We start from the raw sequence: 14,561 nt of genomic DNA, 5'->3' as shown, positions 1-14,561 counted from the left end.
GGTGTAGGTCTTAGCACTGTTAGATGGAACATCATTCTAGAGACCAGAATGCTTTTAGCTTTGAAAATTCAAAAAACATCCTTTTCTAAATTTTGTTTTTCTCAAATTCATATGCCTCGCAGCCTTCTTCCACCCACCTCCACATTTCTCAGTTAATCACTGGAACATTTACCAACAGGCCACATGGCTCTGTAGTTACTTGCTTTCAAAATAAAGCCATAATAGTTTTTATGAAAATTGGGTAAATATCCCTGCAATGCTATTTTAGTTACCAGTCCCAACAAGGCAATTACATATGGCGAGCATCCAGGATATCCTTTTAGGCTTTCAAGTTTTCTCTCAGTGTCATTACTTTTCACAGCATTAAGCAAGGCTGTTTTTTTCCCAAGCTGCTCCAGTCCAGATCATTGGAAACAGCAAATTGGGATGCATCCAGGTCACCAAGAAAGGAGGGAGTGGAGGGACTGACCAAGGCCACCACTGAAATCTGAGGGGGACGAGCCAGAGTGTGGCTTGTCAGTTGTTCATCCACGCCTGATGGCGACTGGCATTGGTTCTCCCAGGCAGCTGGTAGCTCAGGCCTTCACAACGGCATGTTGCTTCTCCAACCCCCACCTCTGTCATTCCCTAACTCCTCCCTGAGGGGAAAGGGAAAAATATTACTATTGTGTGGGTAGGTTGTCCGGGCCAAACGCTCTGCTAAGGGTGAGGTGAAATAATGTCTAGGAGAATTTGTCACACAGTGTGCCAAGGTTGGGATTGTAATTAATAATACTGCCAGGTTCTGCACTGACATATAGAAAGTGAATATATTTCCTTTAACCCTCAGAATAACCTTGGAACATTTGATATACTTGTTCTTGTTTCCCTGTTTCAAATGAGGAAACAAACTCAGAAAGGTCTAGTCGTTTGCCTGGGCCTGCATGCCCATTGTGCAGAAGACTGGGAATGGGGGTGCTCCAGCCTTCCCCAGCAGGGCCATGCGCTGCTTCCCAGGGGTACTTCTGGTCATGGGGCAGGAAGGGAGGAGGAGAAAGCAGAAGTGCCACGTTTAAATAATACAGCTGCAAACTTTCAATTAAAAATAGCACTTTGAAGTGTGTGCTTATAGGCAAAAAGCATGATTTGTGTGTCAGTCCTTCAGATACCTGGGAATGTATGGCTCTTCTTTTAGAGGTTGGAATGAAGTCTTCTCGAGCTCCCCAACACCTCATATTGAAGGGGAAGGTCACTACATACTGGCTTGGGTATTTAATACCATTTCTTAACTAGCTGTAGAATTTTTAAGACCCAGATTCAAATATTGCTACTACCTGTTAATAGCCAAATGGCCTGAAGCAAGTCAGTTCACCTCTCCAAGTCTCCATTTTCCTGTCAGGGAAGCAGGAATACAAGGTTTATCTGGGTTTTGTGAGGATTAAGTGAGATATAGAAAACATAGAGCACAGTACCTCCCACAGGAGGAGCACTTAAGACATCAAATTCCCTTTAGAACTTTAAAAGTCATTGATAAGAAATCAAGTTCTGAGTGCTTAGTATGAGCTTGGTACTGTGCAGAAGCACCCTGTCAGTTCATCCTCACAACATCACACGACGAATACTCATCATTACCTCCGTTGTTCTCATGGGTAAACAAGACTTCCAAGGAGTGGATACAACGTCTGTGCCACAGCACTATGGGATCCATCTCCAAAGTCCATTTGTTTCCAGGACAGTATGGTGCCTTCTCATTATTCAATTTTCCATCTTATTTTTAAAGAAGAATATTATCTCTCTTGTTTATGATTGTGATTATTTTTCTCTAATTTTACTTTTTTGTACAGTACAATTCAAGGTTACCTCTAGTTATAGAGTAATAGTGTTTCTTATGTAGTGTCTTTATAAATTTGTAAGTGCATGGTGAGGGCAAGAGAGTACGTATGTGCTAAATGTCCATGAATTATGTGGCCAATACACATCACTGTGGCCTCTTTTTATTCTCATGTACTTCTACTTGTATAAACACACATATACACACACCCAACTGAATTCAGCACTTTTTAACCATGCCCCACTATCTTGAACGCTTTTATTTTTTTTTATAGACAATTACTTGGCATCTTCATATGTGTACAATATAATTAATAGAAAGTAGCATAAGAAAATTAGATGTCGTAATTAAAGGCTAGAGAAGATACTACTCAGCTGTCAAAGTTAAACATTAAATTTAGGTTATTAGAACTGGCTGCTGGCCTTGTGTCTGTGAAATTTGTTTTGCTAAGTAGTTTGCATTCATTCAGATGAATGTTGCTGTTGCTTTTATTTTCCTGATACAGGAAGTAGTAACTCCCATTATTATATTAAGCTGTTTCCTTTCTAAGACACTTTTGCAAGCTCGATCTGCGTGTTTCCTCTGTCACGTTGATCTTATATACTGTATGTGTGCTTCCTGAAACCATTTAAGCATTGATGGAAATTATTAGCGTGTTAGTGCAGCCTTAACAGAGAAAAGTTACTTAGTCTGAAAACATTCTTTCCTCCACAAAGAACCTTTCAGTCTTGTATGACTCGGTGTGCTGCTAATACACAGCAATTTTCATGAGAGACTGAGTGGGTTTGGGGTTTAGAAACAGAATGTTTTTGGAGTTTTCATTTCTGGACATGGATTCAAATGTGGCTCCCATCAGCCAGTAATTGGAAATAATAGTTCTTCTGTTGGCTGCCTCATCTATATATACATAGACAGGCCCCTTAGATTCATTTTGCCTGAGCAGGTGTTCATGTCACACAGAAAATATTGTCACCCCTGACTTCTATGCATTCTATAGAGTTAAGCATTTCAACTGAGTTGTGGACTTCAAAATAATTTGAAGTTCCTAATTCACCTTCACCTTGTACCCCTAGTTGAGCCTTTGTGGTCAAACGTCGGGGAGAGCAGTCTATAGAATATCCTCTGTCTGATGGCCATACCCAGGAACTCATTTGGGGGGATGAAGAGGGTTACGATTTTTTCCTCCATGATTTTTTTTTTTTTTTTTAGACAGAGTCTTGCACTGTTGCCCAGGCTGGAGTGCAGTGGCGCGATCTTGGCTCACTGCAAGCTCCGCCTCCTGGGTTCACGCCATTCTCCTACCTCAGCCTCCCAAGTAGCTGGGACTACAGGAGCCCGCCCACGCGCCCGGCTAATTTTTTGTACTTTTAGTAGAGACAGGGTTTTCTACTGTCTCTACTGTTAGCCAGGATGGTCTCGATCTCCTGACCTCCTGATCCACCCGCCCCAGCCTCCCAAAGTGCTGGGATTACAGGCCAGTGAGCCAGTGAGCCCGGCCCCTCCATGACCTTTTAATGTTCCCCTTATCCTCTTTATATCTTCAATGTATACCATCTTTTGTAAGAAACAAGTTCCATATGTGTTATTGTGTTTTTCCTTGCTATATCGAAGAGTATTTAGCTTCATTTGGTCTAAAAATTCTGTCTTGGTGATGTCCCTTGAAAATGTCCTGAAATTGATTATAGTGATGGTCGTACAGCTCTGTGAATGCAGTAAGTCCTTACTTACTGTCATCAGTTGGTTCTTGGGAAGCTGTGACTTTAAGCAAAACAATGTATAATGAAATCAATTTTACCATAGTCTAATTATACAAGCAGGAGTTCAGTTCTTATGATGCAACAATTTATGGTCACAAAAACATCACCAAAATTCTAAATAAAGACCCAAAACACTTCTAATATTTAACATTGAAATAAATCTAAGTTATATGTACATTTAAGAAAGTTTTTTAAAAAAAAAGTAAGATAATTCCTTACCCAATTCTTGGTGGATCAGTGAGTGACGGGAAGTCAGAGTGTTAGTGGGTTAAATTAATAAGTGTTGGCGAAGCGAAAATTCTAAGGCATTGCCTACCATCAGGCAGTTCAATCACAATCACAAATACAGTGGGCTCACCGGGTGCTTTTCTATCACAGTGTTTATTGTCATGTTTCTGTATAATTATATACTTGAAGGATTTTTTATGATAAATTTTATTTATTCATGTATTCCTTTTCCAACCTGCTTATTCCAGTTCAGGTTGGTGAATGGCGGGAGCCTATCCCAGGAACTCAGGGTACAGGATGGGAACCAGTCCTAGACAGGATGCCACCCCGTAGCAGGTCACACCGACACACACCCCCACAGTCATTCACACTGGGACCCTGTAGAATCACACATTCACCTGACTTATGTAGCTTTGGGATATGGGAGGAAGCTGGAGTGGAGCCAGGAGAAAACCCACTCAGATATGGGCAGAATGTGCAAACTCCACCCTGACAGTGGCCCTGGGCCAGGAAATCCTTTTTTTTTTCTCATCAACATTATAACAAAATGACATTATTCAAGGACCTACTTGCTGTGTACTACAAACAATTGAACAGTATGGTGAATTCTAAAAATGGGGTGAATTCTATGGTATTTGAATTATAGCTCAGTTAAGCTTGTGTGTATGTGTGCGTGTGTGTGTGTGTGTGTGTGTGTTCCCCCTTGGTTCAAAATCTAATATTTAATAAGTTCATGTGCTTAGTATTAATTTTGCTTGTGGTTTTATAAACCTTTTCAAATTACTCCCCTGAGCCTTTGAATTTCCTAGCTAAAGAGCTGTAGTTTTTTAGTGTAACCTTATGTACATGCATTTATCAATCAACAAGTACACATTTAGCACCTCTCTTGAGCTGCAACAGCCAAATTGTTATAGGAGTAATAGTCATAGTAGGGAGAGAGGAGCAATTGCCACAGGAATTATTAATAATAGTTTTAAATAGTTGGAACTACAGCCATTCTGTTGGGAGAAGCACAATAGTGACTTAACTGTGATTGTGGTGACAGGGAGCAACAATTGAGTCCCTGCTAATGGGCCAACAGGGGAAGGGGTTGAAAGGAGGAGTGAGTGGTTTACATTACAAAAGGATTGTCTGAGAGCTGCTCAAGTGTGGTTATGAGGGGAGGTCAGGCTGGAGACAGAAAGGATGATAACCGTGGAGCTGTCAAGGGCATCTCAGGGGTTTAGGCAAGCGCTGTGGCAGCTAGACAGGGCCAGCTGAGAGCAGACATGTCCTGGCCCTGCCTAGCGTTGATTGATAAAAAGGAAACACAATGAGAAGATAATTGAGCAAACCAGGAGGCCTGGACAAGTGTTACAAAATTTAAAAGTGAGTCTTGGGAGCCATCAGAACCTTGCCTGAAAATATTTCTGGCTTCACTTTGACCAGAGTTGGACCATTTTGTGGGGGAATAGAACTACTGAAAGGCGTGTGTGTGTGTGCGTGTGTGTGTGTGTGTGTGTGTTTGTACATGAATAAAATGCTGTACTTGGCAGATGGATTGAAAAGAGTACATGCTTGACATCTATTGAACTGCTTCCTCCTGGCTGCACATATACTAAACACACACGCACACGCACACGCACACACGTGCCTGACTTTCGCTGGAAGCTTTGGGGTATATAAAAAAATCATGAACATCCAGACTGCTGTCCATATTCCAGTTGTCTCATTTGTGCTGACACTGCCCTTTGTATCATTTTCCTCTCCAGTGCAGGCTGCAGCAGCCAAGGATCATGTATTGCATTTAGTTGTCATGCATTAGGGAGACAGAAAGAGCAAAAGATGATGATGGAACAAAATGGGGCAAAATGTTAAATATTGATGAATCTGGGTAAAGGAATGTCCTCCCCATTTGACCCCTGCCGACCTCCTTATCCCAGTCTCATAAGACTTGTACTCTTGCCAACTACATGGCAGCTCCAGTGGCATTCTTTTTGTTCCTCAGACAAACCAAGCTATTCCTACCTTTGAGCCGTTGACTCGGAGCTCTCTCTTCTCCCTGAGCTGCAGATGGCTGGCTCCCTCTTGTCATTTAGCTCTCAGTTGAAATGTCACTTACAAGAGAGGACATCCTGCTAACTGGAGTAATGACCCAATCACTTTCTATCCCTCTGTTTTAATTATCTGCCTAGACCCATCGCTAACTAATAATTTTGTCTGTTGTGTTCACCGGTGTATCCAAAGAACCCCAACAGCACCTGTCTTTGGGTAGTGCTCAAAAACTATTTGTTAACTGAATTAACTGATCTAAATGCCCAGAAACAGGAGTCATGAAAAATGATGTCAGTGCCTTACGGATGTGCTTTACGCAAGAAAATGCTTCCGAACTCCAATCAGGGGACGTATACTCAGAGAAGACCTGGGTCCTACTTTAGAATATTGATGAAGGAATGCACGCTTTTATATTTCAATTTTAACATTACCTTCTTAAGGTATATAAAGTCTTTTTTATATTCTCCAGTCTAATAAGCCTTTTTTAAATTATGAAATATCTATACAAATTATATTGGTTAAAAGGACCACTGTCTCTCTATATATTTACATAATATGTATATTTATACAATGATTCCAATCATACAAGTAGTGTGACCATGAAGAAAAAAATGGAAAATATATGAAAATAATCATTTTAAGGATATGGAATTATGAGTAATTTTTACTTTTTTATCAAACTTGTTGCATGTGGTTCTATTATGTTTCTAATTTAGAAAATATTTTACAGAGACAAAACATAATACAGGATAAATATGATCAAATATTCATAAAACTGAAGTGCAGTTTAGATATGGAAAGACTTTCCTGAATCTGGCATACTTAGTGAAGCTTTACAGAAAATACTGGTAATTGATCTGCGCTTTGAAAACATTCATTGGATTAATGAGGATAAACAAATAGAGCATTTTAGGTTAAAGAAGCAGAATGAACAAAGGAAGGAAGAAACTAGCACATGGGAGACTATGAGGAGACCATCCTGATTGAAAGAAAGCTCATGTTTGGGGGATGGTAGGAAGCAAGTTGGGAAGGTTAGGCTAGATCACATTTTAGAAGATCTTCAAAATTGGTCAGAGAGGTTGATATTAGAAGTGGAAAGAAATAAAGAAGTTCTTATAATAAAGAAATACGCTGGTCCTTCTCAAGAAATAAGATTCTTGAAAAGAAGGATAACATGATGGCGTGGGTGTTTTAGGAAAATTACTCTGTGCAGGGAGAGAAACAGAGCTGGCAGTTTGGAAGTGTGACACCAGTATCCATCTGGTGTCCATGGCAGACACCAAAATCAATCACAGGTCTGCTCTGCCGAGACGCAGCCTGAGAACCATCTTCACTGGCCCTCCAGTCAGCCAGTACTAATCAATCAGAATTGGCCATGAAACCTGATTGCCTCCTGTGTGTGTCAGACAAGTGAATGATAGGCAGGAGAAGGACAGGAGAAACCAGGTGAGGGCCCCAGGCTCATGACTTGGATTTTAGTAGTTCTGAGAATATAAGAAGGATAAGTATCCTGAGATGTTTCTTTCGTATTTGTAGGTTTGTATTTTAATTAGGGCCAGAAATAGAGATCTTTTTGTATAACTCATTATTCAGTTCTAAAAATGTTTTGCTTTTTTTTTCAGGGTCATTGTCACTGGTATACAGTTTCTAGGCACTTCCTTAAAAAAAAAAAAAACTTAAATATTTAGTAAGCCTTGAAAACAGTAACTCCAACAAATGATATGCCGAAAAGAGACTCTCACCCGTTTTAATTTACAAAGAGTTGGATGCACCTGCTCTGTCCACTCGTGGGAGTTAGGTTGTCAGAATATGTTAGGCCACTATTTTTGGTTTTTTAAAAAAGGTTTTTTCTGTTATTTTTTAAAACTGGGTTTTAGATTGCAAAATAGCAAACAAAATTAAAAATAAAATGAAATTGTCTCATCTGTGGTGGAGGTGGGAGGAACTTCTACTTTGTCAGTGTGTGGGCTGCGAACAGAACAGAATGTTTATCTTAACTGCCTGTTGAAGTTGAAAAATAAAGTTAGCAATAGCCAAAAGGCCGCGTTTGAATAACTTGTCTCAAAAGGGAAAACATAAATCTAGTGGCAAATCAGCTCTGCTATATATGCTACTATTTATTGGATGTGTCTGAGAACATTGTTGCTTGACCATATAAAATTTTATTTCTTCCAACTGATTGGTTCAAGGTCACCTCCCAATACCTGTAATTCAAAGTTTGGTTGCTGGGACCAATGACAGTTGAATTTTTGTGTTGATAACCTTTCTTTTCTTTTTTTGTCTCTATTTCTTCTTTTTTTTTTCTTTTCATTTTTCTGTGGCTTGTGATCAAGAGCTTACAAGACCCTATGAAAAAATTAGTTGAAAAAGAAGAGAAGAAGAAAATCACCCAGCAGGAGAGTACAGATGAGGCCGTGCAGGAGCCGAGTCAGTAAGTCACAGGTTCCTTCCCTCTGCATCTTTCTTCCCACAGGTGAGAGTGACGTGGTTCTCGCTGACCGAACCTGGCTGGGCCTCAGACACAGACTCGTTGTCTTACTTCCTCACTTCTCAGAGTAGATGTATTAGCATCCCGGCCAAACCCCTTTAACACATGTTCCTGCCAGGTCGTGACTCACGTATCCCAGTAAGAGATCGGTTTCCAGGGGACCTAAAAGGGCACACTTGTGAGGAGCTGACTGGGGCAAGATAGGGCAAATGTCCCCAGCTCTCCCTGGCTCTCTGCCTGTGGCCTGAGCCCCAGCTTTGCACTTTCTCTGGTTTCTGGACCCTATCTGGTCTTTTGTCAACACTATATGCTCTTCTAGATAGGAAATCCCCTGGTTTTTCTCTCACTGAAGGAGCTTTCCTATGAAATTGCCCCGGGACACATGCATACTAAGGCATCATCATATGAAAGTGTTGGATTTTGGCACTGTGTTTTCTACCATGCAGAATGTCTGTTTTCTTCTCTGTGAAACAGAGAACAGCTTTGAGTACAGGAAATGACTACTCCATCTCCATTTCATGCCCCTTTTCAAAGAAGGTGCCTCTTGTCATTTTAAATACTGAGATGAACTTTTCAGCATGTGTGGTGCATGGTTACCATTCTCATACAGTGAGAAGGAGGTTTAAATGTGAATCTATATCGTTTTCTGTGGAGATGTAGTAGCTTGCAGGAAAGTAGTTAATCTTTGAACTGGCTGACCTAGGAAAACAAAATGGATGCCCTTGCTTCTATTCTCTACTCCTTTTCCATACACACAAAAATTTAGATGACAATCTTATAGTAAAATAGGCGTATACTTTTATTGTATTTCTAAATCAACTTTCAGACATATTTTTTGTCCCACAGGAAAATTTGCTGCCAATATTAGCCTTTTTAAATTTTAAAGCATATATGTACTAGGTAAATTTTTTGGTGCAGAATGACGACAAGTTCCCACTGAAGGACAGACTGTAGAATATGATCTGAATCTAGTACAATTGGCTAGTTTATGGTGAAGCAGTTTAACCCATTCCTGATGATGGTAATACTGCTAGCTATCATTTTAGTGAGCACCTGCTATGAACCAGGTACAATGCCAGATGTTTTATTTATGTTAATTCCATCTCATGACAACCTTCAGTGATATCAAGGCTGGGATTTTCCTCATTGTGTAAAAGATGGAAGGAAGGCTCTGGAAGGTTAAGGGGCTGCCCACATACTCTTGTGTAGTAAGACGTGAGGCCTTGAGTGGGTCCCTGTACCTTCTTTTCACCATGTAAGTTCTTACAATCAAAATAAAGCATTCACCTTTACTTAGAAGGGGATTACCTGGGATTTTCTTGATTTGTTTTAATTAATTCAGATTTCTCAAATACTTTAGTATTTCATTTCAAAAGCTCAAAAAGTATAACCCAGTAATTATTTAAAATGACAGTGAACATTGAACATGAATTTTGTTTAGAAATAGCAGGTGAAGATGCATCATGGTTCTAGGAAGAAGGTTCGGAGGCACCAAGTGAGTCTCAGGGCAGTGATGTGTCTTTGTGTTTAAAGAGGTGGTGAGAGTTGAGTAGGAGACGGCCAGCCTGGATTTGTGAGTGGTCCTGCCTGCAGCCTCTGTAGCTGAGCTAACCTCTGGAGGTGTCCTCTCCTATACCACTAGGAATCAGAAGAAATCAATTCTGACTGATTTTTTACAGTTTTTTTACTATTAATTTTTACTGTTTTTTTAAAGTGATGACTGTATGCATCTATCTTATTTATATCTAGCTGCCCATCTAGATATTTACAGAATATTTGCCTTGTGATGAAAGCAAATTCAAATATTTAGATGCTCCAGAAAGGGACAGAAGGCCAGCAAATTGGCATGTAAATGACTATATGTTGACGCTTCTTCGTGTGTGTGTGTGTGTGTGTGTGTGTGTGTGTATAGTGTATGTGTCTGTGTTAAAAGTGAAGTAATATTGTACTGAAAATCTGGCTGTATCATAAATATAACACTGGTAGAACTTGACGACTAAACCTCTTTTTTATTTTAAGATTAATTTCATTAGAGGAAGAAAACCAGCGCAAGGAATCCTCTAGTTTTAAGAGTAAGTTTTGATTTTTATTTAGAATTGCTTCTGAAATATTACTTAATGTTCAACAGCCAAGTCATTTTCCTTTTTGGCAAACTCCTCCTAGGCCTTTCTTCTTTTTCAACTGAGAAAAGGCTGATTTGCTTTTAGATTCAGTTCTAAATGTTCAGATATCCACGATGTCAACCCTACAGCGTTACTGAGAGAGGCTGTATATTGTGAACCAGAAAATCACATCACAGTCATGTCAGCAGCAGCTCTTCAAGGGGCAGCCACGACGGGAACTGGCAAATCGCTGTTTCTTTTCACAGCAGATTATAAGATTTCTGCTGTGACCCTGACTCGTTCTAGTTTTAATAAGATGAGGCTGTGACCTCAGGAGAGGTGGATTTGCGGTATGTGTAGGGTGGGTGGGTATTTGTCAATGTTGGAAACAGATGGGAACTGCTCACTCTGCCCTGCCAGCTGATGCCTCAGCCTGCCAGTGCCGAGCAACCCCCGGATCCCTCAGGTGAAGTGAACCTGATGTGTTAGGAGAAGGGGTCAGAGCATTGGAAGGTGGCACAGTGTGCTGTGCCAGCTCATCAGCTATTTCTGTCTCCCGCTGTTACTGCCAGTTTTTTCATTGGTCCTTCACCTCACCAAGGGGTAGAGGGTTTGATAGATGGTGGTAGAACTAATGTGATGCAGTACCAAGCACTTCACTGGCACCTAAGCTCCTTGGAGATGCGGGGGAGTGTTTTACAGGTGTTATGAAGAGAACTAAAATTACCCCAACAGTGTGTTTACCTGGCCTCCCTGGGGACATATGCACCTCTTCCTGCTTCACCCTCTGGTATGGTACCTTTCTGGAAGATAGGAGGAGGCAAAGCAGATTCTGGAACTTCCCCTCTGCTCCATTCTTCTCCTTCACCCTCTATCTTCCTTTTTATCTTTCTACCCACTTACTTCTCCTCCTATTTGCTTTTCTCCTATCTGCCTTTCAACAACAACAACAACAACAACAAAGACTCACTTTTTTGCCTCTAATGCTTGCTTCATGTCATCCATTCACGCATGTACACCTTCACATACAAGTACTCACACACTTGTTCATTTGTTCAACAGATGTTTATTGAGCCGCCTCTGTGCCAGGCATGGCGCTGGGCTCTGGGCATACAGTGGTGCACCAGACATAGTCAGTCCTTTCCAGGGTGAGGCTGACAGTCAAAAGGGGAAGCAGATGGTAATCTAATCATTACACAAGTAATCCAGCAGCTCCAGCTTTGGTGGGAGCTCCAAGGGAAAGGTGCGGGGCTTTGGGCACATGTGATGGAGAGGACACAACTTTTGAGGAGATCGGGAAACTGGCTAATCCAAGTGCTAAGGCAAGACTTGTCAAAGCAGAAGAAATAGCCTGGGCAAAGGTTATGGGCCCAGGAGGACCTGGAGAAAGTCAGAGAAACCATGCTCCAGAGCATGACGAGGAACAAGTGGCAGGAGGAGAAAGGGAGCAGCTGGGCCTGCTCTTGTTGGCCGCAGAAGAGCTCTCTGTCTATGTGGATCCAAGCCCGCCAGCCTCAGTGTACCCACAGCACGAATCACTAATGTTGTCATAGTCAAGGTAATTGGATAGGAAAACATGGGTTCTGTGGGAAAATATAAACTGCAGTTTATTATATTTGTATGCAAGTTATAAATCTATATAAATTATATATTCATACAGTATGCGACAATGCAGGGGAATCAAATTTTCTCTCGTTCCTTGTGCAGTATAATTGCTTGTGGTATTTGCATATTTTGAGATTGTAAATGTCGATCATCTTGTTTTATATATGCACAGAATAAAATCCATTATAATGAAGTATCATATTTCTTTTATTCTGTGACTTACAGAAAGGCCAATGAACACATGAGCAAATCAAGTTTTAAGGTTGTTCTATTACAAACATACACACAGACACACTTTATTGTTTAGAATAGTTTTTGGTTCACAGCAAAATTAGGGTCAGAGTACAGAGATTTCCCATATATTCCTTTCCCCAACATATACATAGCCTTTCCCACTATTAACATCCTATACCAGGTGGTATATTTGTTATAGTCAATAAACTTACATTGACATCATTATCACCCAAAGTCCATAATTTACATTAGCCTTCACTCTTGGTGTTACACATTTTGTGGGTATTACAAATGTATAATGATATGTATCTACCATTACAGGACCATACAAAATAGTTTCACTGCCCTGAGACCCCCGTGTGCTCCACTATTCATCCCTTCCTCCCCTCACACCCTTGGCAAACGCTGATCTTTTTACTGCCCTCATAGTTTTGTCTTTTCCAGAATGTCATATAACTGGAATCATGCAATGTGTAGCCTTTTCAGATTGACTTCTTTCACTTAGTAATCTACCTTTGCATTTTAGCCAGGCCCATATGGCTAAAGTTCATTAGCATCATCAAGTAATAGTTACTTAAGTCACACACTTGTCCATGGAAGGAGAATTGTTAGATCAATGTCGTATGATTTTCAGGTTGTCTGCCAAACAAAGCAAAGATTCAGGGCTGTTAATTCAGCATTCTCTGAGAGCCAGTAGCAGGAGTCCAGTGTAATCTGAGGACCCCTGCTTCTGCCTGAGTGAGTTTGTGGATCCCATTTCTTCCTGAGGCTGTGCATTTACCTTACACTGCAATAGCATATGAACATGCACACCATTTCGAGTTGTTGGTAACCAGTTGCACATGTTATATTACAGCTGAAGATGGAAAAAGTATTTTATCTGCCTTAGACAAAAGCGCTACACATACTGCAGGCTCAGGTAATCTAGATTAAGGAAAACTACTCAATTTTAATTATTTGACTCAAACTCCTCACAAAATGAAACTAACTCATAATTTGTTTTCTTTCCTCTCCTCTAAAGGACCCATAGATGAACTGTTAGACATGAAACCTGAGGAAGGTGGTAAGATTTATGTGTTTCTTGGGATTATGATTTGTTTGGTGTTTTTTTTTTTTTTTTTGAGGCGGAGTCTTGCTCTGTCGCCCAGGCTGGAGTGCAGTGGCCGGCTCTCAGCTCACTGCAAGCTCCACCTCCCGGGTTTACGCCATTCTCCTGCCTCAGCTTCCCGAGTAGCTGGGACTACGTTTGATTTTTTAAATTACTCTTTTGCATGTAAGAAAATGTAATCTTATTCTTTTTAATAGCTTTGCATTCCAAAGCAAAGTTTCTTGGGTGACAGTCTTTATAAATGACCTTAAATATGCCCAAGCACAAATTAGTATGGGGGATCTATCATCATTGGTATAATGAATTTCATAATGTTCAAACTACTACAGCTAAAAGTTATGTCAGGGGTCACATGCTATAGTAGAAAAAACATGGCTTTCAGAATCACACATGTGGATTTAAAAACTGGTTTTACCATAAATGGCCTGTATTTTAAGTGATTTGTTTCATACTTAAACTCTCTAAGCCTCAGTTGTTCTCATTAGTAAAATGGAAACAGTAGCAACAGCCTTGGTGGTTTATTGTCAGAATTGGAGATCGTGTGTAAGAGGTACTTGATGGCCTCTAACACAGGGTTGTGTCAAATGGTCATGAGTTGAGATAGTAGGACTAGTAATGTTTTCTGGGTGGTTTACTGTACTAACTCTCTACTGACCCTTAGGTAGATGCAGAGGGAGAGTTTGCTTAGTTAAGTCCCACTCCCGAATTTACCAAACCTAAAATCACTTACAAAATAATCTCCCAAAAGAGAATCCAGAACCATGGATTTGAGTGAGACATGTATAGTGTTAAGTAATCCTAAGACATGGAGAGGGTTCAGCCTAGTTATAGCCTTAGCTCACCATCTGACCAAGGGTTTCTTTTTAATGATGTACCAAGAATCCAAAATACCCCCGAAATTTGGAGCCAAACTCCACAGCCTCCTATGTCCTGGTGGCTGTCATGCAGCCTCCCCTGGCTTTACAGGTTTCTCACAGGACTACAGATTGGCTGAGGTCATCCTGCAGGCCCCAGTCAACCAGGGCAGACAGCTCAGTTCAGCCTGGGCTTGATGTTGATTTAATTTACAGAGTGTACGAGGAAGAGAGTTTCTGGAAGACAGAGGATATTGGTTCAAGTTTTTTCAAAAGTGGAAAGGCACCACACCTCTAGCATTAAGTTTTCACGGTTTAGGGATATAAACTTGAGGACAGAT

The 14,561-nt window shown here is 40.6% G+C and overlaps 1 protein-coding gene across 2 annotated transcripts in view; it reads left to right on the top strand.

Annotated features, from left to right (window-relative positions):
* ICA1 (islet cell autoantigen 1, 69kDa) overlaps positions 1-14,561 on the top strand; it is a 138,807-nt gene that overhangs the window by 99,425 nt on the left and 24,821 nt on the right. For both annotated transcript variants that reach the window (XM_011974733.1, XM_011974732.1), the window contains exons 8-11: positions 8,163-8,260; positions 10,337-10,389; positions 13,115-13,177; positions 13,280-13,321. In XM_011974733.1, the coding sequence (XP_011830123.1) occupies positions 8,163-8,260; positions 10,337-10,389; positions 13,115-13,177; positions 13,280-13,321 (256 nt within the window). The remainder of the gene's footprint in view (positions 1-8,162; positions 8,261-10,336; positions 10,390-13,114; positions 13,178-13,279; positions 13,322-14,561) is intronic.

Source organism: Mandrillus leucophaeus, unplaced genomic scaffold (genome assembly GCF_000951045.1).
Source record: "Mandrillus leucophaeus isolate KB7577 unplaced genomic scaffold, Mleu.le_1.0 Scaffold148, whole genome shotgun sequence".
Taxonomy (NCBI): Eukaryota; Metazoa; Chordata; class Mammalia; order Primates; family Cercopithecidae; genus Mandrillus; species Mandrillus leucophaeus.
Note: the sequence above shows the minus strand (reverse complement) of the source record. Positions and strands in the feature narration are given on the sequence as shown.